At 32.7% G+C, this 27,027-nt stretch overlaps 1 protein-coding gene across 1 annotated transcript in view; it reads right to left on the bottom strand.

Moving 5' to 3' along the window:
* Positions 1–13,915: 13,915 nt before the first annotated feature.
* The window catches only part of LOC129216386 (meiotic recombination protein SPO11-like), a 33,960-nt gene continuing 20,848 nt past the window's right edge, over positions 13,916–27,027 (bottom strand). The window contains exons 5-12 of the mRNA XM_054850600.1: positions 22,613–22,699; positions 21,613–21,649; positions 21,414–21,523; positions 19,933–20,032; positions 19,814–19,851; positions 15,850–15,926; positions 14,130–14,241; positions 13,916–14,035 (exon numbers count right to left, since the gene is read on the bottom strand). Coding sequence (XP_054706575.1) covers positions 13,916–14,035; positions 14,130–14,241; positions 15,850–15,926; positions 19,814–19,851; positions 19,933–20,032; positions 21,414–21,523; positions 21,613–21,649; positions 22,613–22,699 — 681 coding nt within the window. The remainder of the gene's footprint in view (positions 14,036–14,129; positions 14,242–15,849; positions 15,927–19,813; positions 19,852–19,932; positions 20,033–21,413; positions 21,524–21,612; positions 21,650–22,612; positions 22,700–27,027) is intronic.

Here is a 27,027-nt window from a genome sequence, read left to right as displayed (position 1 = left end):
GAGAACGTTTATAAGGAGGATCAAGCAACGGTACTTGCATCCTGTAGTCCTGTTATACATAATCACGCCTCTGGCATTTCTTCACGTGACATTGGCGACTATATAGGCCAAGAAATAAGTGAATACACTGAAAGTATTCTTCTAGAAGACCCATGGACTCCCCCTGTTAACTATGTCTTTCCTTATTCTACTCGAACTGTGTCTGGACAGACAAAAAAGAACTTCGTAAGACTTTACCATTTGAAAAGTTATGAGTGGTTAGTTTTGTCAGATTCAAAGAAAGGTCTTTTTTGTAAATATTGCCCTTGGTTTACGAATCGTAATGATGGAGGCTTTTGCAAAAATGTTGCTTTAAAAACCTTAGTAACAGAGCCGTTAAAGAACTTTAAAAAGCTGACAGGTTCCGATTGGGCTTTGGAAAAACATAACTGCCACCAGTACCATAAAAACGCAGTGTTAGCTGGAAAAGATTTTTTGAGAGTATTCCACAATCCAAAAAGTGACATTGGAAACCTAATAAATGAAAGTAGACTTCTACAATCCCAAGAAAACAGAGAAAGGTTACTTCCAATTGTTAAAACAATAATACTACTAGGCAAACAAAATATATTCCTTTAAGAGGGCATTGTGATGATGGGAAACTTTTGACTGGTGAAAGTCCAATACAAAATGAAGGAAATTTTAGGGCGATGCTTCGCTTTAGAGTTGACGCAGGTGAAAAAGCACTGGAGAATCATCTACAAACTGCATCAAATAGGGCTACGTATATCAGCAAGTCAGTGCAAAATGATTTAATTGAATGCTGCAGGCTGGAAATAATGGAAAAAATTCTAAATAGAATTTCGCTTTCAGGTGTTTTTTCATTAATTTTTGATGAAACACCTGATATTTCATCCAAAGAACAAATTACCTTGGTTCTCAGGTATGTCTACTGTGGAGAAAATGCAGAAATCAGGGAAGATTTTATATCATTCATTGATGCGTTTGACGCAGGGTTGGCCGGATTGGGCCCAATGGGTTTTTTTGAAAAAACCCGTTATTTAGCCCACTTTTGGGTTTTTTTAAATTTTCTGAGAACTTTTTTTTAAAAAAATAATTAATTTAAATACTTTTACTATTTAAACTTCTTTTTTATTTCTTCTTCACAATAGGCAATGGACATAAAAAATGAATTTTGAACTTTAATAGTATTTCTTAACTTTTAAGGGCATTAAAAAATGCTTCAAAGATTTTAAATAAATATATTTAACTTTTTCCTTCAACTGGTCAATAAGGTACTCAAATTATCTTGACTAAGTCCTGTCACGTCAGATTTTCTCAATATTTGCAGATTGTACAAAAGATACTACTTTAGCTAAAAGGCTCTTATGTGAATTATTTTCTGCAAACTAACACGTCACAAAACTCGAATAAACAAGGTATATTTTTTAGAAATTAACATGTTTTACAAATGGTCGGACAGAAAACAGAATAGCATGTACAGTATTTTCATTATCTTACGAAAAAGTTTAATATTTTTTACTCTGTACACAGAATTAGAAAAACAGGCAACATAAAATTCAAAGAAATGTCTTGATTAAGCTGGATTTCAGTAAAAAGTTATTTAAACTACTTGAGGTTCTACAGTAGTTTTGCATAACAAAATGAAATACAATAAAGTAAAATACAAAAAAAAAAAGAGTCGAAATTAAAAACGAACAAATAAACAATAGGTTTAATCACTCAAGAAGTAACTTTGCCTTAACTGTTAGTAATCATGGAAACTAAAAAAATCTGAAACTTCACCATTCTTGAATTTTGTCGTCTTTTATACCTTTCTTCAGAAAACGCTGAATTTTCCAGCTTTTTTTTATCAAGGCAATTTTTGTGCTTTGTCTATATACTTATGCTACAATATGCTACGATTACCCCACCTTTCCCCTAAAAAAACACAAAAAAACCCACATTTCTTTTAAAAAACCCAGCTTTAGTTGGGTTTTTTTTTGTTTTATTTAAAAAACCCAAAAAAAACCCTGGGTCCATGGGCTTTTTTTAAAAAACCCGGGTTTTTGCCAACCCTGGTTTGACGACGTGAAGTCTTCCGCAAAACATTATGATAATTATGAGGATTCTGATTCTGGCTCTGATAATGTTCTCATTGATTGCAAAACTCAATCCTATTCTACCAAAGATGATTCAGTTAATACGAAAAAATCTGAACTATCACTGACAGGGAAGTCTTTAGGCCAAGTTGGCCTTAGAAACCTGCAATTTTTACATCTCCCTCTGGAAAAATGTGTCGGCATTGGGACTGACAGGTGCTCGGTAATGACATCAGATAGCAAGGGAGCTGTTAAAGAACTACAAACAACAGCAAAAAATGCAATAATGACCCCCTGTTACAATCATAAACTAAACTTATGTATTTCCCAGTCAGCGAAAGTGGCAACGGTAGAAAAAACTATTTCTTTGATCAAAGAAGTTACTTCATTTTTTTCATCTCCCAAAAGAGTAACGGCTCTCAATGCCTACATTACTGGAAAACTAAAACGTCCATGCGAAACGAGATTGGTAGAGAGGCATGATGGGGTGTTACAATTCATTGCAAATTTACCACTTATAGTTGAAGTTCTTGACGAAATTAGTGAATGGGCTGATAGAGTTTCAGCAGAAAAAGCATCGATACTGTCAGGAGCCCTGTGTGATCCTGAGTTTATAGTTGGTCTGTTCTGCCTCAGCGACGTTTTATCCTGCACTCTTCCTTTAAGTGTAATATTGCAAAAAGAGTCTCTTGACCTGTCAAAAGCTGGACAACTTGTGAAAGATTTAATCCAGGAACTCGAATTGAGACGTTCAGAGTCAGAAAATCGTTTTGAGAAGATTTTTTGCGATATCGGTAAAATAGCCAAAACACTCAACATTGAGATAAAGAAGCCGCGTACTTGTGGTCGCCAGACAAAACGACCAAATTATCCAACCGAAGATCCGCAAGAATATTATAGGATATCGGTGTACATACCACTATTGGGGAATGTATGTACGGATTTAAAAACAAAATTTTCAAAAGACGTCTTGGATGCTTTTCAACTGCCATTGTTACTTCCTCAATCAGTTGTAGATGTTAATGTGGATGAACTTACTAAGTGCCTCGTCGGAAGATTTTCTACTTTGTTAAAAGATAGCGAGAATGTACAAGTAATGAAACTTAAAGGGGAGATAGGTCTATTGCAACAGAAATGGCGGCAAAAAAGAATGTGCTGAAAGACCTTCTCGGGCAATAGAAGCTTTAAATATGTGCGACAAAGACATATATCCTTATATATATATACTCTCATTCAAATTTTATGTACTTTACCGGCAAGCAATGCTAGTGCAGAGAGATCTTTTTCAGCATTACGACGGCTGAAAAGCTGGACCAGATCAACAACGGTGCAAAATAGATTGGTTGGACTTGCTATGTTGCATATTCATCAGGACATACCTATTGACCCTAATAGCGTGCTTAATCGTTTTGCAAAATCAAAAAATCATCGCCTATGTCTTTAATTATTTTTTCTTGCCCTTTAAACTTGTATGATCACTGTTAAAACATTATTAAGTATATATAAACGAGGGAAAATATCTGTTTTTCAGTAATCTTTTCTGAATAAGTCTTTTTGAACACAAACCTCTTTCAGCAGTATTTTGTATTTATTTGTTGTAGAGTCTGTCATTATATTTAATAGTGTCTGCAATCAATATTTTCTTTCAGCACTTGAAAATGCAACAACAAATAAACGGTTTTTAAAATTATTACCTTGGATTTGTTACTTGTAAAATGTGTAATGCGTATAATTGTTTCGCAAAAAGCGCAACGAAGCAGAGGATGAGTTGTAAAACTCAATTTTTACGGTTATTTATTTATTTGATGAATAATTGAATAATTTAATATAACCCCCCCCCCCCCCCGCAATAAACATAATTTCTAAAAAAGTTCCCCTCCCAAAATCCATAGTCTGGATCCGCGCCTGCCGCAGGTAAGGGGTGTAATAATGTTATTTGCATTGGAATTGGGAAATTGAAAAATGTCCGCATAAGAGAGGTGTCCGTTAGGAGGGGTTTTACTGTATCATGGTATATATCATATATAGGTAAATCTAAGAAAGCAATTTCAGAGAATGAGATGGGTGCCTCTCTAGCTGCAGATGCCGAAGCTCCTCGTTTATCTTACGAGGAAATGTCAATATCTGATATTTATTTTGAAAATATCATGATATTTTCTATATTTATTTTTCCAAGTATCACGTTATATAAACATTATATATGTTAATCATATTAAAATATTCATTTATTATTTAAAATAACCAAAAAGCATAAAACTACATTTATACAGCATGTAAATAAATCATTACGAGTATTCCTTCTTTATTTTAAAATCATAAAATTATTAGTAATGAAGCAATTTTATTTTAATATACATTAAAAATACCTAGTTAAAAGTTGGTCAGAAAAAGAGAAAATGTCTTATGGGTGTGTTCTGACTAATGCATTAGTTACTTAATGTTCATAAAAGTTGCTAACCAAAGAAAAATGTAAAGCAACTACAGCTAAGGTAATTGAATTGAAATTAATCGAAATTTGAAGTAATATTTTAATTCTAACATACATGTAATCAAAAAATAACATATGCTGCTTTTAAAAAACTTTTTCATGTTGAAATTTTACAAGATATTTTATTTTTATAAACTTGATACTTGTGATTTTTTTTTTTTTTTTTTGGTGATTTTACTAGGCAAATGTACAGGGTGATTGTAATTAAAGTTCCACTTTCAAAACGCTGTAAAAATAAAACCACTGGTCAGAATTTCAACGGAATATTATCGAAGAAAGGGGAAAACGTATGACAAAAGAAAAATAAATAGTTGGAATTTTTAGCAATAGCGCTGCAAGTGTCAGAATATGTAAATCAAAACACCTGTCATGCTCCCGACTCATTGAAGTTGTTATAAAAACGCCAAATACACGGTTTTTTCCTCATTCCGCATCTGAGAAGTTCACCATGACAGTCTCAACGAAAGACCTGGCCGTCCCGATCACCTGATCTTAACCCGTGTGACTTCTGGATATGGGGCTATCTGAAAGCTGTTGTGCTCAGTGCTCCGACTGCAAACTTTGCTGAGCTGAAGGCATGCATTGCGCAACACATTCTAAACATGACCCCGGAAAAACTTCAATCAGTTCTGGAACATGCTGTTTCTCGATTTCAACTTGTTACAGAAAACGGGGTACATTATATTGAATATCTTTTGAGCTAGTCTCACGAAAATTAAAGACCGATTTCATTTTAACTGATGTTTTGTATGTGGTTTTTGGCCTCAGGACAATTAAAAACCGATTTTCCCCATCCGATGTGATATGAACTGTCCGTGTTGGATGGGTTTACTTAACTATCAATATCACACCAATAGCCTTTTGCACGCTGAGTAGTACGGTGTTGTAACGTATAGTTTACACCTTAGGTAATATTTTATGATTCATTTGTCATTTGTAGTCGACCACTATTAAATTATGATGCTTACAACGCCATCTATTGCTAAAAAGTCCAACTATTTATTTTTTTTTCTGTCAAGTTCCCCCCCTTCTTCGATAATATTCCGTTGAAGTTTGACGTCATTCTGACCAGTGGTTTTATTTTTACAGCGCTTTGAAAGTGGAACTTTAATTATAATCACCCTGTATATGTGGTCAGTTTTACAGAACGCATAAGTATAACTAGTATGTTGTGGCCATCACGAAACTTTCTCCTATATCTTTCTTATAATTCTGATCCCTCCCCATGCTTAACGAGGAAGCAATATTCCCAACAAAAACAAAATTACACATGCAAAACTTGACGACCATCCCAATTCGCAACTCCAACGAACTATAGGGGGCACTGCAGTCACTGTCTAATGGCTGACTTAAAAACTAAAACAAACGCATGTGGTAACGAAGAAAATGCTAAAAGTGTTGTGATTTTTTGTTCGTATGTATGATTTTTTCGCTTTATTCATTTGAAAAGATTTTTCAAAGTCTTTTGGTTATTCTGACCCATATAGAAAGAGATTAGAAACCAAAAAGTATTACGAAAGTAAACAATTAATGCAGAACACTAAGTTGTTCTGAAGCAGCCATTTTCACGATGTTGAATTCGGAATTCATAAATTTTTGGTTCGCTTCGAACGGCATTTTCATTTTGTACCGTTTTTGCTATACATTAGTACATATTAAGTTCAGTTTCGTGACATTTCCGGCATTTGTTGACATTTTTGTCACATAGTGCACATACGTGGCAGACTGTCAAGAGTAACGTTTAACACTAGATAATTTATTTCTATGACTATATGATTGGATATCCAAAGAAATCATGCATTTAATTCATTCGTCATGGAAATGATTTACCTGATATGCGAAATCTTGTCAAGATACATTATTCTTTCACACAATTTTAAAACCATAACCCTATAAACAGATTTTTGGCGAACTTTTATTTTTTATTGTTCAAATTCTTAACGTTCTTTCTGGATTTTTCAATCTGTTCTGCGATAAATATTTTCAAGAAAATTTATTTGCATACTGTCGATTTCGGTAGGATACTGTAGTAACAAAGGTTATTTAAATCATTTATGTGGAATTAGGTTAAGGAAAAGTGTCCGGTCAATGTTGTTAAGTTCGTTTTTTTTTTTTTCATCGAATTGAAAAACTGATATTTATTCAAATTCACTCAGAACAAAATAAATAAAATGTGTACTCACAGTTTATATATGGTGGTAGTTTTCTTTTCAGTTGATTGACCATTATTTCTTTTTACTTATCGAATTCTGTAATCTTACTATCATTTTATTCCACTCATGATAAAAATTAAAAATGGTTTAACTAAAAACGCGAAATCTCGCCAAGGCTACTTTGCTCGCTCAATACTAAAACTATAACCCTAAACAAATTTGGCGAAACCTTTCAGCTGAAAATAAAAGGAATAAAGTAAATTCTTTCTCGGTTAAACATTTTTCATTTTGTTCTACGATAATTAATTCAAGAAAATATTTTGCATACTGTCCATTCCAACTAAATGCTGCTGTAAAATATGATTAGTTAAATTAATTTAAGATTAAAAAAAAAAACTCATATTCTTACAAATTCATACAAAACAATAAAAAAATTTACCTGGTATAACGTTATCCAATTTTGTTAATCCAGAGTTTTCTTGTTTACGCTTCCACCATTTAATACTTTTTTAAAAGAAATAAGGAAAACTAACATTATTTTGAGAAGCTCGAGAATACTACTAAGGGACGAATTAATTTCTGTAGCTGAAAGCAAACTAAGACACATCGATTGCGTTAATAAATACTCAGAACAAACTGCCTGTGTTTACGTCAACAGACACACGTGGAACGCAACGTGGCAATGTTTTAGTTCCATCGGCAGTTTTGTAAATCACCGCAAGGTAGCGTATTCGAGCGCTGGAGTTCCGAATGTCTGAATTATTACAAAAGCAAAGCAAAGAGCGAAAATTGAAAGTTATTTTAAAAGCCTTGCTTGAATTAATTACAAATATTTTATTTGTTAACAAACATAAGATGGCAACAGTTAAGAATTTTAAACCATTGAGAAAATATTTCCGGTCATTTCCATACAATTAAAATCACAAGAAATACGCAGACAACAATCTATTACGATTTATCTTTCTTATTGTTGCATTAATAAAGCTATTTTTATTCGCAAAAAAAAAAAAAAAAAAAAAAAAAAAAAAAAAAAAAAAATCAACACCTCTTGAAGCGATTGGCGTCAAAATTGAACCAAAGTCTGTTTACATATGGATTCACATATATTCCAAATTTCAACTAGAACGTAGCATTACTTCTTGAGATAGGGCACTCACAATGGAAAAAAAGAACGGGCTATTGCGCTACCCCCCTTTTTAGCTGTTGACACCAAAATAAAATCAGCTCTTATACCCACTAAGGGCTACTTGCCGATAATTTTTTCTTTCATTCCGTTCATTATTTCTTGAGATGCAGCAGTCACAATTGACGACAAAAAACGTTCTATAGCTCAACCCCCGTTTGAGTTATTGACACCAAAATTGAATCAGCACCTGTTCCTGTTAATGGCAACATATGGACCAAATTTTGTTTGATTCCGCCAGTTACTTCCTGAGGAATAGCAAGCCCGCGTAACTCAAAAAACGTCCCAATGCTCCACCCCCCTTGGAGGAATTCGCGCCAAAAACCAATGGGCACAAGTTCACATAAGGGCACATATGTGTACCAAATTTCGTTCGATTTCCTGCGGTAGTTTTTGTTGTAGAGCGGCCACAAAAAACTGGTCACACACAGACGTGACACACACACACATACACACACACAGACAGACAAACATTTTCAAAAAATAGTCGAAATGGACTCAGCACACCTCAAAACGTTCGAATCCGTCAAAATTAGAAATTCGAAAATTTGCACGAATCCAATACTTTCTTCTATATATTAGATATAGAAGAAAGTAAAAATTGGTATCCAATGTAATAGCGAGTAACAATACCAGTAATGTTGTATGTTATCTCTAATACATTAAGTTATCACATTTCACAAATGATTGTAAATATCATTTATATTTAAATGCCATTCAAGGTACGTAAATTTTTGCATAAAATGTATATTTATGAATATAAATGAAGAAAGAAATGTTAGTTTTAAAATTTATGCATTATGATAATAATATAAGAAAATAAGCAACAGTGATTTGAAGAAGCAGTTACTATTTAAAGATTTAAGTTTGCGCTGATTGAAAATATCAGATATATATCAAAATACACTGTTAAAAAATTTCCTGAAAATAACGGATAAAGTACCGGCAGCAAAGTTGCCGTAAATATTACGTTTCCGTTAAATTATTTTTCGTGACTTAACAGAAGTTCCATTTCTCATTTCTCCGTTTAGTTCTGTTCTTCCATTTATAAATTTTCCGTGATTTAACGAAAATTCCATTTCTCTTCTTTCCGTTGATCTATTTTTCCGTTTTTAAATTTTCCGTTTATCTATTTTTCCGTTTTTATATTTTCTGTGTCTTTACAGAACTTTCGGTTCTTGATTTTTCGTTGCGCTATTTTTTCGTTTCTCATTTTCACATATTTTACTGAAATTTCATTCTCGTTTTTCTATCCTATGTTTAAAATGATATATAATAGAAAAATAGTTAACTATTCAAAAACTATTATTTTTTTAATTTGTATTTATTACTCATATATTTTAAGCGAAATTTTTGCTTGATAACTTACCTTTTAAGGCATCTATCTCGAAATTTGCACCTTCAGATGAATAAAAATAATCGAAAAGTACCAGCAAGGAAATTAGTGGATTTAAATATAACACCAATTTTTGATGCTGATACTGTTCGATATTTCCTTCCACATCTCCTCGTACATGTTCTGGCTTGGCATGGAAAAGCATTCTTGAAAAATAGAATATTTTTATTTGCAGAATGAGTCAAATAAAATACCATCAAAAACCGGTTAACTTTATCATGGAATAATATACCTGATGGAGAGTACCGCATACCAATTTACTGTGTTTAAAAACAGAATCATTGACATACACGTGAGGAATTTTTTGCTCCAGATGATGTATATCCCCCCCCCCCCCCCCCCTCGGTGATTTCCGCATTTTTCACTCATTGGAATAGCAACATAGATTTTTAGTGCATAAGCATTATACTTAGGCTAAACATATCAATCAGTTCGTTTTACCCGAAATGTTTTTACAAGAAACTTGCAATAATCTCAAATAAGTTGTTGGATGAGATCCTAAGGAAATAAATTAAATAATTTATATTTTTTATTATAAATGAAATCCCGAAAGGAGTAATGAATGTTTCCAGATTTCTAAATAGTCAAGAAAACTTATTCTTGTCAAAATTGTAATTGTATTTTCAAAGATTAACAATCTACTATGCCTTTTCGCAAAAAATATAACAGCAAGAAATACTTTTATTTAGAGATTCAAAATGTTTACCTTCAATCTGTCAAAAAAAAAACCTGAGTGATTTTTTCTGTCTTGCTCGCACACCACGATAATCTCCGGTTGATACGAAATGTTGACCATTTAACTTTTTAATGACTTTCAAGAATACAACGCGTTAGAGCAAAAACAGTAACTTTATAATAGTTCTATAATTTCTAAATCAGCTACCATCGGAATTCTATCAAATGCACATTAACAAGAAAAATACATTTGTATATTAACATGTATAAAGATATTCAACAATACTTACATGTGACCAGCGGTGCTAAATTTAAGTGTCTCCTTTGCATCTGGACACAAGTAATCCAATAGCCTTTATTTTAAATGGATAACACGAGATCCTAAAACTATTCTCACCGCTAGAACACACAATATGACTAACGAATAGAATTGTCGTCGACGACGACGAACGTCGTCTAACGAATAGAATTTCGAAGTATTGAGCAAAATAATACACAGCAATAATATTCTAATACTGACTCAGTAAAACCCACATCAAATCACCAAGGCGATCAAAACACATCTGCCTGTCTGAAAATGGCGCAAACATTTTTCCAAACTTACAAAGCCCAAATGCGTAAAAACAGTTTCGACATAGTACTAATATATTACTTTCCAGACATGAAATAGCAAGCTATCTGTTTTGTCTACGGCATCTGAGTTGTTATTCTAAATAAGCTTTTAATTAACAACATGTAACAGTGCGATTTAATAAGTACTATCAAAAAGCGATGTTTATCATAACTTGAAGGCTAATCAGAATACTAACAAAGTATAGCACAGCGGCAACCCTAGAAATGGAAAAATTCTGTTTTCATCACTTCCTTTCGTGATATTTCTGTTGTTGGAAGGAAAAAATAAGTTTTGAAGCATTACAGAAATATTCTGTTAAAATCAGTCAGAAAACTACCTGAACTTTCAGGTTTTTTTTAACAGTGTATCAGATATTTTCGAAAATATTATGTTATTTTCGAACCGAGAGCCTTAATGGTAAGGTTATATTGCAGTGGCGGGTCCTTATCTGGATCTGAGCATGTGATCCCCAAGCAATTACTTTTTTTAAACGAGCTGATGTGTGCATCACATGACTTCCTTTTACTCCAATTTAATGTCATTTCTGCATTACTGGCAATTTTAATGTGATTCAATAGTTTACTCTCTAAACATCACCAACAGTGGCCAAATTGAAACCAAATTCAAAAAAAAAAAAACGCCAAGTTGGCGACCAAAAGACTGGCGATATAGCGCCAAGTGTCCGCCAAATTATAACACCACTTGAGTTTCCATTGAAATTAACAATGATTTCCCCCCAAAAAGGAGCAAAAGATCCCTTTAGAAACACCCGAATGCAACCAAAAGGAGAGGTCCACAATTAGACCCCACTAGGAGCCTACATACCAAATTTCAACTTTCTAGAACTTACCTTTCTTGAGTTATACGACATACATACGTATATACAGCCGTCATGAGAAAATTCGTTGTATCTAACTAGGGAATCGCATCATTATGGATATTTCACCTGTCTATATGTTCTTAAGCACTTATCCACTTGTGGTCGAGTCGAAAAAAACTCAATATTCATTCGGGGGTGAGTAAAATGGAAATTATGATCGATTTTTGAGTGAAAATTTTTTCGCGAATACAATGCTTCCTTTTTGTAAAAGAAAGTAAAAACGATATAAAATATAAATAAAAATGCTACCAGATCATTTTTTAAAATATTCTAAAAGCCTCAAATCTCCCTTATTTTAAAAATGCTCTAACGAACATTTCAGACGTTATTTTTCATAAGCTTAGCATTTGTTAATATTATCTTATATTTTACATGGACATTGGACAATATAATTATTCTCGGTTTTTATGACTTTTTATAATTAATTGTTAATTTTATGAAACTTGTAACAATACAAGTTTTATGGAATTAAAAATTAATCACAGAGAAATCCTGTTACGACAAACTTCAATGGACCTCAAATTTTGTTCATTGTAATGGACCAATGGAATTCTAGCAAAGTAATGGAAATCAAATCAGGACTGAAAATTTACTTCGTTGAAATGGATATTTCGTTATATTGGTACACGTAACCGAATTTCACTAAAAAAAACTTGAAGTAATTATATTTTCCATGTAATTGTTTTATATAAGTATGTAAAACTGATGCGGGTCAATGAAAGAAACCTTTGAAAAGAAAAAATAGTGTAAAAGTGTCATATGTTATGGTGGAGTCACCCCAATACAAATAAAGAATTATAGGTTTGTAAAATCAATTGATATATTTCTTCGATTGCACAAGTAATTGAGAGAATGCGCTTTAATATCAGCTTGTGGGCAGCAAACATACAAAGGAATAAAAAAGGCGCTGTTATGATTGGAAACTGCCAATCAGACAAGCGAAATCTTGGTGAAGAGAATTGCCCATTGGGGGGAGGGGGGAATGGGTAACTCATGAAACTGGCAAATGCTGGCGCTAAAGAGCAATCCTCTGTTTAGTTTCGCTATCAAATTGCCTGAGTGCACTATAGCTGGTACTTGAGCAGGTGACATGGTAACAGGATAAGCAGAGGAATAAACAAGGTTCTGGTTTTGGAGGGGATCATTTCCAGAATGGGGAGGTTATAAGTGTTGCTTTTTGGCATAAATGGGGGTTCTTGGGGCAATTTTTTTCAAATGTAATTCCACATAGTTTTAAGCTACCTACGATCGGTTTAGGGGGGGGGGGTGTCCCCTTTGGATCGGTGCCTGGGAACAAGATGGTACGAGTAACTTATGAGATGAGTAATTTTTTCTTGACGACATTAAGAAGGAAGTATTAATTTATACTATTAAAAACTGTGTGCTTTTATCTGTGTGTGTGCCCGTAGCCCTATCTCCTCTGGATTGGCAATGTCTACCTTTCCTGGTCAATATTAGTACCAATAGGCAGCTGGTGCAACCAAAAAAGTGGGGAGTCAAAAGCAGTGTAGGTTTAGGGGGCGTGACCCCTGAATTTTTTTTTAAAATAAAATTTGGCTAGTTTTAAGGTTTTTAACATTATTGATTTTTATGACCTCCAAAAAAACTTGGAATATGGCCTCAAAAATCATTATTGATGGCAACCGTAGACTATCTCCTTCTAATTCAAAGTTCCTTTTTTCTGAAATAAGATGAGAAAAGTCCATTTACTTGGAAATTTTAGTTTTATTTTCGTCATATAAATCAATTCACCCTATAAAAAATCCTTTTTCACCGATCATTATTTTTTTACTCTAAAAAGTGAGGGGGCAGCCCCTTTATTTTTTAAAGTGAGGTGGCAGTTCCCCCCCTCCCTTCACCCTCCCCGGTACGAGCAGGACTATGTTAGTACTGTTGGATTCAGGGCACCCAGGGAAGCAATTCTGCCCTGACTCCCCTTCTGAATCTTAAGGACCAGACATCCAGTCCTGAAGATGTCCTGACACACTGAAAAGCATTAAAACATCACCCACCATAGGCAGCATTTAAGCCACCACAGTGACGAGCAGAGAGTGGAGCCTCCAAGTTTATTAGTATTTTTCAATTAATTGCAGCTTAAAATTCATTTTAAAAGAATAAAATCTACTCTACATTCACAACAACAACAACCCTAGTATCTGTTCATTGTGTCAGATTTAATGAGCAAAATATTGTGAAAGTGTTTAAAAAGGTTTGTGGTTACACTTAAAAAATATTACATTAAAAAACTGGACCACCAATTCATTATTTTTATCTTTTAATTTTCTAATGAAACAAATTTATTAAAATATCATATAAATAACAATTTATAACTTTTTAGTAGTAATTTTCACCCCCCTATTATTTATAACATCAAACTAGTATCTACAGTTTTGCTTCTAAATTCGTGTGAGATTTCATTTTAAAACACTTTTCTTCAGTCTTTGAATTAAATCCATCCTCCATTTCTTATTTTGTTTATCAAATATGTTCTAGGAAGAAATGTAGAACCCATCTTGCTTAACCCTTCAATTTCTGCTTTCTTCTTTGTTGCAAGCAGTGTTTGAACCTATTGGGAAAAAAAATGGTTAATGTAAAAGAAAATTCCGATGCGAAATAGAAAATTCAGGTCACAGTTTTTTGTGCATCTTAATGTGCCTTACCTCTTTTTCCCACGAAAGGTTGCATTGCATATATTGTCTTTTCAGTAGCTGATTTGTTTTTTTAATGTCGCCATTGGTCATTGAAATAACAGATTCAGGTGATAAGTGAAGCCTGGAAATGAAAATTAATTTTAATCATATTTTTAAAATTACTCTAATGTGTAACAGTGTTGCAGTGCCGTAATTTTTTTTAAAGTACGTATAGTGATTCTTAATGTATCTTCTCATTCGGTGTAAATTGCTATATCTGCATGTGCATCGACGCATCATTGTTATTTTGCCACTGCGTTAAAAATTGTTATTTATTCGGTAAATTGTGAGTTTCCCCCTCCCAAAAATGTATGTTTGGGGTGCCTCTGAGAGTGTTTGTTTCATACGACGATCTTGAAAGACGTTTTTCAATCTGTATAAAAAGCTATAATTATATCTCAGAGTCAGACTAGCGTAAGTCCAACAATTGCGATTTTCTGTTCATTAGTGCATTCTGCTTTGTATGTAGAACCCTATTTCGCATCGAGCCGTGTGAACGTGGTTCTAAAAAAGAAATCTTTTGTAATTATTTGCCAGTGTTAAAAGAACGCGCATCCCATCCTTTGTATGCAACAGGCAAAAGTGTTTCCTTTCTCCTATAAAGTAGCGATTATGTGACTTACGTTACTCTGAATCTGAGTACAGATATGTAAACATTACGAAACGTTTGAATGCAAAAGTCTAATTCTTCTGCTGTGTAAACCCTTCACCTCACTAATTAAGGGTTAAAAAGCAATTTATAGAATAGAGTTATACATTAAACCATTTAGAAGGGAAGTTTAGTATTCTACAACCGTATAGTATACGAAACATTGCGTATTTATTTGCTAGAAGTTAGAAAAAAACCTGTACTTAAATGGAGGATTCGGGGGGGGGGGGAGAGAATGAAAATTTTACATTGACAGCCTAAATTATCTTTAGTGAAGAGTAAACAGGAATCTGTCTTCCTGTATTAGGAAATTTGAATCTTTTTCACCTGATACTATACTATTGTGTTTTTTTTTTTTTTTTTGGCTTTTTTTTCTCGTTTGTACAGTTTTGTATTCCTGATTTGTACTCCTGCTCGGAATAAATCGTTTGTTTCAAACAGAAAAAAATTATACGAAGCAATCTTCTTTTCAACAATCTTTACAAACTGAAAAGAGTTTACGGTGCAATGCAGCGTATCCCCCCCCCCCTTCCTGCGCTTTATAGATTCCTATTTTGGTTAATACTAGTTTTCTCTGAGTTTATTTGTATTTAGTTCTTTTTCCATCCGATGTTACTTGACTACTTCAATTCATTTTAAAGCACGTTAATTTGTGTGACCATTTGTTTTTTCGTCTGCTGAAGTTACGTTTCGAATTTCTTTTCATGAGTTATACTGTGGAAACAATTTAACATTCTTCATCAAAGCTACACACGTTTCATATTTCTTATAGAACGTTCTATCATCAACGAATCTAATTTTAATAGGCTGTGTTTTGAGGGAGCGATACTATACTTTATTGGAGACTATACTTCATGAACCGATATACTTCCTCCATTAACATTTATGTAGATACACATTAAAATTTTTATTGTTTTATTAAACTTAAAAATGAAAATAAGAACTGTTACTGAGGAAATGTGAATATAGTTTTTGAAACTGGCTGATAAGTCATGAATAGTTTTATAGTGCATATTTTGCTAAGAGAGATCTAAAAATTACCTTTGTATATCAGAAGGTAAAAGACCAAGCCATTTTATCTCTGGCACAGCAAGATTTTGAGCATCGAACGACATAGCCTAATGAAAAGACAAAAAGAAAAAACATGTTTAAGAATCAAATGTGTTTGGAAAAGAAAAATCAAGAACAGATGGGGGTGATAAAACAAGCTACAGTAAAGAAAGTGCAATTAAAAAATACTGGATCTGAAAACGAACAGCCAGAACAAGCAAGGAAAAAAGGAAAAAGTCAAAGCAAAGACTTTTTCCAATAAATAAGAAAAGGGTGCATAAAAACCAATCTTTAGGATATATACTGCAGTGTTAATGTTAAAAAAAAAAAAAAAAAAAAAAAAAGTAGTATCTGCCAATTTTTCATTTCTCTCTGTCTCTTTTTTTTTAATAATTTTGTAGGGTTCGCTGATATATATCATGATATAAATCACGATATATAGCGGATATTTATTTTGAAAATATCATGATATTTTGATATTTTCGATATTTATTTTTTCAACTACGGTATTTTCAATATGAAAAGTATATTAATCATAGTAATGTCGTTCATTTTTAATAAAAAACCAAAAAGTTATGTTCTGTTTTTTTTTTTTTGATGTTTTAATACATTAGTGACATAATAAAGTAGTATAATATTCCTTTTTTAGTTTTATTGTATATTCATAAAATTATTAGTAATGTAACAATTTTCATTCAGATTAAAAGTGCCGAATTAAATATTAAATGTTGGTCAGAAAAAAAAAGAAAATGTCTTATGACTGTGCATCAACTAATGCATATTTTTTATTTCTGAATCATATAATTGTGTAAAAGTAACTAACAGAAGAAAATTGAGCAAAACAGCTAATGCTAAATTAAAACTTAAAATTGTAAAAGTGTAAAATGAAATATTAGTTATAAATAATGAAAGAAACCTTAATTTTAAGTCTACATTTTGTTATAATAATATAAGAAATTAAAGAGTGATTTTAGTATGCATTTACTATTTTGAAACCTTTAGTTTGTACCGATTGAAAATATCGGATATATATCAAAATATCCGACATGTAGTATATCAAAATATCGGATATTTTATACATTTTGGAAAATATGATGTTTTCGAACTCTGCATTTTTGTCATCATACTGAAGCTTTATTGTTCATGCTTGTATTTGGTTTTCGTTGAAAATAAAACACGAAAAAACGTCAAATTCGAACGTTTCCCTCATTGTTGATATGGAACCCAAAACGCTTTTTATCAACTCAGAAACTAAGTTCTTCAGATACTGCGCTTTACCTTTTCACGGAAGTATAGTGAAACTAATTCAGTAGATGAACGCATGTGTATTTATTGCAACGAACTATTTTTGCCCTCAGAGCTGGTAAAGGTTAGATCCTGTGTCTCATATCCCATGCATGAACGAGTGATGTATGAAAAGGGGATGATTGAGAATGACGGTAATGCTTATCTTCGAAAAATATGCACTAATATTCCGAGTTTTCGGCTGTGACGGAAATACGTATTATTTAATTTATTTCTGCTTTTATTGTGAGTTGTAATTTTTCTTTTATAATTTTCGAATACATTCTATTTTATTGGTTTTTTTGAAAGTATTTGCGACATTTTTATTGAAATCCCCATAAAATGACTTGTTTGCTATTATTTGATTATAAAACTTATTTTTTTCGTTATATTTTGTCATAACTATTTTTGTATCGCTTATTTCCTAAATACATTAATTAATGCAAGCAATATGTCTTAATAAATTAGTTTATAAAGACTGCCTCTTGATTTTGGCATCAATTACTTATTCCTTTTGAACACTTAAAGGTTATTAAGTTATTTTTTGAGGTGGCAATTGAGAGATGATTTTATTCAAGACTTTTTCATTCGGTCATTTTGTGGCCAGTAACCAGGGGCGTAGCTAAGGGGGGGGTTTTGGGGACAAACCCCCCCCCCGAAAAGTTAGTCTCAAAAAAAAAAGAGAAAAAGAAGAGAGAAGAGAAAGAAAAAAAAGAAGAAAAGGGAAAAAATCCAAGCGATTATACATACATATATATATATATATATATATATATATATATATATATATATATATATATATATATGTATATGTATATATAATATATATATATATGTATATATATATATAATACTAGCAAAAATACCCGGCGTTGCCTGGGTCAGTAATAATTATTAGAAAAAATCGTTACTTGCTTTTGTTTTCTGTTTTAAGTGAAAGAATTTAAAACACATCTTTTTGACGTGATTAAAAATCGAGTTTCTTCCTTACCCATAAAACTAAAATAGCAATAAGTATAAAGAACAAAGTAATATTGATTTAGAAACGAAAGCACTATATTTAAGCATATACAAATTTAAAAAACACGAAATTAATCTTCTCATATTTAAAAAGATTAATCTGTTGATACTTTTTTTTTAACATGGAGTCTAAAACCTTTTCTGTATGGCTAATGAAGTACGAAGTGATTAAAAAAAAGTAGCTGCGCTCGTAATCCCCTTATACTTGCTTTAGTTATTTCGGGAAATTTTAATCATTGTGGCTCTTGGTGCGATTTTACCGAATTTGCGAAAGTCGTTTCGGGGTACCTTCGATGATGCTCCCCCATTCTTTCCTTACTTTGTAAAACGATATGATATTAATTTTCGTTACAGAGATATCGTCGCTAGATGCTGAGATATTTTTGGTCACCATAAAATGGCGCTAAACAGTTTCATCCGAAATGTTACCAAAATAAGTAATACAATTTGGTGATTGTTTGAAATTGTGCAAAAAGGAAAATTAATGGAAGTTTTTGTGCTGTTTATGGATTTGCCTAATTTAGTTGCTGGATTATTTAACACAGTAAAAAAGGTCTTTTGAAAATTCTTTGATTGGCGATATTTTGTTTACATGGTGAAAGCTGAGAAACATTATGACGTAGTCTTCGGCTTCAAAAACAGCAACGTTGAAAAAACTGCCAAATGCATCAGCTACGGAAATCTTTCTGCAAAAATTTTGGCGATCTGCTGGTTGTTTGGATAATGAGTAAGTGTTCAATCAGCATAAATAATAATAAAAACCATTAATTACATTTAAGTTCCGTTTAAATGGAAAATCATCAGCCAAATCATGTATTATTTGCCAATCTTGTGCAAAAATCTTACTTCAAGATTTGACTTGAGAAAAGCCTTGAACAATCACGAAAAGCAAAGAAAGTCAACAATACAACAATTGTCGCTATCGACAGGGAGTTGAGATGATACACTAAATACTGTATTGAGTTGAGGAAAGCCTTCGAACATGGATCTAAAAAGCTCATAACTCGTTTTTTATTCTACTTAGAAATTTCGAACAGGTGCCATCTTCAGCAGAAAAATCAGAGCTTTCGATGGACATATAATGTAAATATGTGCAAGTATTTTTTCATCCCAATATTAGAGAATTTATACAAAAATTGTGTTTCATTGCCCCCCTAAGGGGGTTTTGCCCCCCATAACGGGACGAAAACTACCCTATGTGTTATTCTGATGCATAAGCTATATTATTGTAAAGTTTCATCAAAATCCGATCAGTAGTTTTTGCGTGAAAGAGTAACAAACATCCATCCATACATCCATACAGCCATACATCCATACAGACAAACTTTCGCATATATAATATTAGTAAGATATATATATATGTATATGTATATATAATATATATATATATGTTATATATATATATAAAAGAAGTAACCCCCCCCCCCCGAAAGTCGGGTCTAGCTACGCCACTGCCAGTAACGGCCACTTTTTTTTCCTTTTACTAAAAACAAGTTTGTATATTTTTTGACGAGTCTATGTCCACACAAAACAAATAAATAAATTATTTCAAAACGTATACACAAGAACGTTGTTCAAGCATTATGCTTAAAAATGTTTTACCTTGAAATTTTATTAAAACTTATGTTTGTAAAATAAATTAAAAACTTACTTTAGAGCCAAATTTGTAGACGCTAAGAATTTCTATTCCTAAAAAGAAATTTGTTTCAAACAAAAGTTTTTTTCTTTCCTCTATTTAATATTTTGAAATTGTTATATGCAATACATTACCATACGGGTCAGCATCCATGAGTGCTAAAATTGGCACTTGCAGAGTATTCCAAAGCCTTTTTACCATTTCTCTGGTATTGACGTCAGGAAAACCTTTACCCTAAATACATAAAATTAATAACAGTTCCATGCAATACATTTTTGAAATCCTGAAATTTTTTAAAACATTAGATAGTTGCTCAAAAGAATGTAAATTCAAACTATTTGAGATCAATGCGCGATCTCTTTGTATGAATGTGATTTAATCATGATGGAGTAAGGGTTCTAATCTTGATCACACATTAGTCACATTTATGGAAAAATGAATCAGCAATATAGTAAATCGTACAAATATGATTTTCTGAAGTTCTTTGAGTATTTTATTCCTAATATTAAACTAACCACTGAGTACCGGTTAAACTGATCATCAGACTCATCATTTGGGGGAGGGAGGGGGAGAGATTTGACCCCCGTGGCTTTGAGAAATCACTGTATTTCCATACATGTGGGTGTGATTTTTGTTGTTTTTCGATACAATATGCATATACACTGGTTATATACACTTTGAACCCCTCCCTCTTGGAAAATTTTGTAAGTAATGGGTCTGCTGATCATGTGGGCAAAACTGTAGCCTTTTTAAAAAATTATATATCTTTTGGCGTAAACGTTTTATAAAATATTACTGTTAAAAAAATGCTTAAGAAAGTGTTTTGAATCAGATACTCGATTAGAGTACGTTATTTTGTTGTTCCGGTGATTACTGAGGAGAATGGTACTAAAGACAAATACGGTATCGTACTCTCAAAATTCCCATCACACACATTTACTTAATAAATATTACTCGAAAATACACACTGTTTCGACAAACTTGCATGAAATTCCAAAATACGTCGCATTTTAAATGAACATTTTGGGTTCGACACAACCTTCTTTCCACACTGACGATTTCTTCAAGAAAGAATGTCGCAATGTAGTAAAATAGTTGCATAAAATTTCTCCAAGAAAGAATGTCGCAATGTTGTAAAATTGTTGCGTAAGATTTCTTCAAGAAAGAATGTCGCAATGTTATAAAATTGTTGTTTAAGATTTTTCCAAGAAAGAGTGTCGCAATGTTGTAAAATTGTTGTACAAGATTTCTCGAAGAAAGAGTGCCAGTATGCTATAAAGTTGTTATGCAAAACTTTTTCTTCCTTTCGATTGTTTTTCTATCCTTCAAGCGATCTTTTTTTTTTTTTAAATAAAATAAAATAGAAGATTCGGAGAAGCCTATGAATAACAAACAGAAATTAGCACATTATGAGATTTCTACAAAATGTACTTACATTACGACTTACGAGGGGAAGGTGTCTTATAGTTACACCGAGTGTTCGCATTAAAAAAAAAACTGGGGTAATGAAAAATCAATCAAGATATGTACTTACCTAATCGTTTCCGCTACGACATGAAAACCAATTTGTGTCAAAATGCATCTTAAATACAGAAAAATATTTACCGGTACTTACAGTTATCATAATGCATGGGTGAAGCAACTGCGTTACATTACTGTCAAGCAACATCTGGAAAACAGCACTTTTTTCAACTAGCAAAATGAAACGTGCATCTGATTGCATATCTTACCGAAGTTAAATTAAAGAAATTATGAAGAAGCAGAATTATATGTATACAAAAATTGAGTATCAGTTTTTGAGAGAAAAAGGATACAGCTAATGCTTTTAATATCGCATGGCAGCAAAATTCCCTGAAATAATAAAACATTTAGCTATAAAACAATTAATCTTTTGAAGAACCCAGTTTCAGAAGACAGGAGTCTGTGGAATGCATTTCTCTTTTCTTTGATTATCTTTTAACAACGTTTATTCACTTTTAAAAAAGTACGAAAGAAAAAAATTTTTTTTTTTCAGAACTTTTTTTTTTTACTTTTAGAGAAAACGTTAAATGCGGGAGATTCCGTAAATAACAAGCTAACAATGCGGGTTAATTAACATTAGTAATATATGGAAAAACTGGGATCTGATAGAAAAAACGTAAATGCTCTTTGAAAACGTTGATTCGGGGCACCGTAAAATCGGGGTTTAAGTGTATTTCTTTAAAAATAGTAATATACAGGGGTGCTAGGGTAATGACCAATATGTAGTCCTTTAAGGAATCACAACCGTGTGATTTCTTAAGCAAAAAAGTTTGTTAATCTCCTCTAAAAATTATTAGTTTTTAAAGTGAAATATATGAACTTGGGATGTGAACCAAACTTTCACGTGCGGAACCTCGCGGTTTTTTATTTATTTATTTATTTGTGGAATGGCCTTTTTTATGCTAAACTTCAACCGAACCAATTATAGTATATGGATCCATACATCTTTATCCTAATTGTTTCTATCTATAATTATTCCTTACTAAAATTTATTTTAAGTTTACAACGAATTAAACTGAAGTAAATGTTGTAATTAAATTGCTCTTATTTAACATTATTTCATATAAAAGTTTATTTTAAATGTATATGAAACTAAATTTAAAAAAATAGAATTGAGTTCGAGTTCCAAAGCTGTCTATCCGTTTCAGGTATGAGTGGTTTTCCTGGAATAATGTAACGCGAATGAAAATAATTTCTTCTTAGAAAAAGATTCATTTTAGTTTTGAGCTATGTACGAAAATGCATAGGTAAGTTTAATTTTTGAATAAGAAATCGAAATATTTTTGACTTTACTTGAGAAGTTTCATTGCAATCAATATAATTTCCATCTCCATCTTTGTAACGCAAGTTTCCAGCAATACATCCTTTTGATGTTGTTAACTGAAAAACATTGAGAAAACGTAATTAAAGGCATTAAAAAAGAAGGAAAATGGTTGAAAAGGGAAAGTTTACTGGTTTTAAATTTTTTTCACTACTTTTATTAATTTATACTTAAAATTTCGTTGCCTTATTTTGCGTCTCATGTTATAGTAAAAAAGTTTTTAATTAATTATACAAATCAATAGTATATTCAAAATTAACTTATCCATGTAATACATTTTACTTTGAAGAAATCATAGCTAAATAACTTTTACTTCATCAACTATAAGAAAATAGAATTTCTGTTAGTATTGAAGAGTATGACTTTTATTTTTACACTTTATGTGGAAAAATTTTTTTAGTTAAAAAAGCTCATCACTCATAGAAAAAGGGGGTTTTGCTTTTCTTATGGAAACAATTTTGAACTGAAGTTCATTTCTCGAGTTACAATAGTTTTGTTACATTTTAAACGTTTTTTTTCCATAGCAAGGACACTTAATGTTTTTTTTAAAAACCTGTAGGTGACATTGTATGCAGAAAAAAATGTGATTGAACTAAAGTTCAGACGTCCCAAAAGTTTCTTTGGTGGCGGTTGCACTGATAACAAAGGGAACTTTCGAATTAACAACATTGAAATTGTTCTGCTGTGTGTGTTAACATCGTAAACATACAAATATTAAGGATAAATATCATCTCACAGTTCTTCCTTTCGGTTTTCGAATTAAAGACATTAAATATCAAGTCTTCATTCGCAGTTATTTTTTTCGCCGGTTAACACTATCTTTTCCTGTTTTGCATAAAGTTTCTATGAGGTTCAATTCTAATTGCCTCGAATTAATTTTGTTTTAATGGATAGCGAATTAATTTCGTTTTAATGGACAGCTTCTAAAAAAATATTTTATTTATATAAATACTGAAAAAAAAAATTCTTCTGATTTTGAAATATATTGCATTGCTGTTGATGATATAGAGTAAATTAGGGAGTTGAGCTCAATTTTTTTTGCAGCTCTGTAAAAATTCCCATGCTGCACATTAAATAAAATAAACCATGCGGTGCTATTTAATGATAAATAAATAACATTTGTACAGCGACAAAAGAATAATTAATATTTTAAACAATTTTTTCTCTAAAATATTACGCTTCGGTGCGTCACCCGTTTCATCAGGGTAAGACGCCGCACTTGTGCGTTAGTACCTAAGCCGCGTGAGCCTATGCCGCGCCTAGCAAGTGAACAGAATGACCTCAGTTCTTACTTCAGTTTTTAATAAATACATTTATATCGGAAGTATTATATAATTTATTAAGTAAAAAAAAGGAAATAAAATGACTTTAGTATAGTGAATAGGGTTTCCAGTCCCGAAATCCCAAACCCGAATCCCGCGAGATTTCTAATACAGCAAATTTTTCCATGCAAGCGTTTTCCAGCTTTTGCCGCTCATAAAACGACTATTTTCACAAGCATCATCTGAAGTTTGAATCACCTTCCTCGTATATCAGCAAGAAGAGCAAGAAAAACTTTGTGTCTCATATGATTAACGGTGGCTTTACCATTTAAAAACATAATAAAAATCGAGTAAATTTTCCTGAGATTGAATTGGTAATGGTATTCTCCTTCGAGGTTTCAGTTTTCATTTGTTCAGCAATTGAGAAAATGCTTAAACTTATAAGCATTTTCGAAAACCGCGTATAAATTACGCTTTAAAAAAAAATAGAGAAAGCGCATTGGAGTGGCCTGAATGCAATGTTGGAGCACTTCTGTAAGCTTAAGGAATGTGCTCAATACCTTTAAGTTTCAAAAAGTGCACTCCAAATAGCCCAGTCAATGAGGGTGAAAAAATAGGCTTTGTCGCAACTAATTTAGGGAAAGCTGAATTTTTGCAGGAAATTAGCAAATAAAGTATACACTAAAAAATTTCGAAGTCCCGACCCCCCCCCCCTCTCGCTTTCCGCCCCCCCCCCCCGAAACATTGAAAGAGCAGTACTACGCTTTTCGTGTCGCAACTAATTAGGGGAAAGCTGAATTTTAGCAGGATGTTAGTACATAAAGTATACACTAAAAATCCCCAAAGTCCCGACCCCCACACCCCTCTTGCTTTCCTCCCACCCCCTCCGAAACATAGCAAAAGCAGTACTATGATTATACGCTTTTCGTGTCGCAACTAATTAGGGGAAAGCTGAATTTTGGCAGGATGTTAGTACATAAAGTATACACTAAAAAGCCACAAAGTCCCGACTCCCCCCCACCTCTTTCCCCCTCCCCACACCTGCTCCGAAACACTGCAAGAGCAGTACTATGATTATACTATTCTCGTATCGCAACTAATTAACAGAAAGCTGAATTTTGGCAAGACGTTAGTAAAAAAAGAAAACACAAAAAAAAAAAAAAAAACACAAAGTCCCGACCCCCAACCCCTCTTGCTTTCCTCCCCACCCTCTCCGAAACACTTAGACCATCAAAAGCAGTACTTTGATTATACGCTTTTCTTTTCGTAACTAATAAAGATAAAGCTGCATTTTTGCACGATGTTAATACATGAAGTGTACACTAAAACCTTGACAGTCCCGACTCCAACCTCCTCTTGCTGCTCCCCCCCCCCCCTTCCGAAACATTGCACACTGATCAGTTCATTACTATGATTATACGCGTACTGCTTGAAAATTTATGATGTTACCGGAATGTTCCTTTTTTTGATTTCACTCCTAACAATATTATTAACCAGTGGTGCCCAACCTACGGCCCAGGTGCCGTATCCGGCCCGCGAAGCTGATCCGTGTGGCCCGTTGTTTTGTGAAAGGTTACAACTCGAAGAGCACGATTAATGACAATGTTTCAAATTGTTAGCCGAATATTTAGAAATTGGTTTCTGAAAACATTGTTGGGGACCACTGTTATTCATAAATTCTGAAACATACACTTTTTACGTAGATAGCTCATTTTCACCGTTTTACCAACTTAATCATATGCAGAAAACTCACAACAAAAACCAAAAAAGTAACTTCAATAAATTAATAGCTTTTTTATCATTACGTCTTGGAAAGAAATGTTTGAACAAAATTTATAGATAATAATGTGATAATAATCATTTTCTTCAAATGGATCAGCAATGTAATGACGTTCACTTAAAGTTTTTACTACCATAATGCAATTATTTGTTACAAAAGTTTATAATTCGTTTGTGTTGGCGATAGTCTACAAAATAATGTTAATGCTTGGCTAACTATTTAAGCTTTAAATAAATCAGAAGCAGTTTACTTGAACTGAGATTATTTTCTCGCAGCGGATATTATTAACGTTTAAAATTGCTTTTGGGTATTATTTTTAAGTCTTATATAAGGGGCCATCTTCTAATACTTCGTTGGTTTGGTCCGAAATATTGTTAGAGTGCATTCCACTACAGTGTCCACACATAGATGTGCAATCGAACTTAGCTTTACGACAGATACAGTTTGAAACACATAATGTTTTCAATTGCAAGATATTAATTGGAGAAGTTCACTTGAAGCAGAGATAATCTTCATGAACTTAGGAATCAATTAGCATGAAGTATAATGCCAACCCCACTCTTTTGGGGGACGTTTAAAACCTAACCAAGTTTGAATCTGGTGTTGACCCTAAAAACTCTGGTGGAAACCTTTAAAAGATGTTGACGAGTGACGTCTGAATTTGGTGGAAGTTTTGATAAATCAAAAGTGGACTTTAGGGACATTTTTGCGATTACTTGCTTTTCACAAACTTTTATTCAAACTTGGTTAGGTTTAAAGTTTCCAGCAGAAGAATGGGTTTGGAAATATATTTCAAGCAACAGACTGATTCCTAACCTAAGATCATGACAATTACCTCTGCTCCAAGTGAAATTCTCCTACTCATATCTTGCAACTGTAAAACATTGTGTTACAAACTGTAGCTGTCGAGAACTGGGTTCGATTGTACGTCTATGTGTGAATTATGTAGTGGAATGCATTGTAACAATATTTGAGATCAAGCCAACAAACTGTTAGATGACCCCTTATAAAAAAAATTGTAATTATAGTAACTTGATGCCTTTTTTTTTTTTTTTTTTTTTGTTGAATGCAATCTGTTTTTCAGAAACTAGTTGCAACATAGTCCTCGAGTTGTAACATTTCGCAAAACAACGGTTCACACTGATCAGTTTCATGGGCCGGATGTGACCCGTGGGCCGTAGGTTGGGCACCACTGGTTTGTAATATTGTAAGAAGTGAAATAAAATGAACACTCCGGTTTCATCATTAGTTTTCGAGCTGTAAGCGTATAATCATAATACTGCTCTTGCAATGTTTCGGACGGGGTGGGGGGGGGGGGGGGGAAGCAATAGGGGTAGGGACTTTG

The sequence above is a fragment of the Uloborus diversus genome, chromosome 2, assembly GCF_026930045.1.
Source record: "Uloborus diversus isolate 005 chromosome 2, Udiv.v.3.1, whole genome shotgun sequence".
In the NCBI taxonomy this organism is placed as follows: domain Eukaryota; kingdom Metazoa; phylum Arthropoda; class Arachnida; order Araneae; family Uloboridae; genus Uloborus; species Uloborus diversus.
Note: the sequence above shows the minus strand (reverse complement) of the source record. Positions and strands in the feature narration are given on the sequence as shown.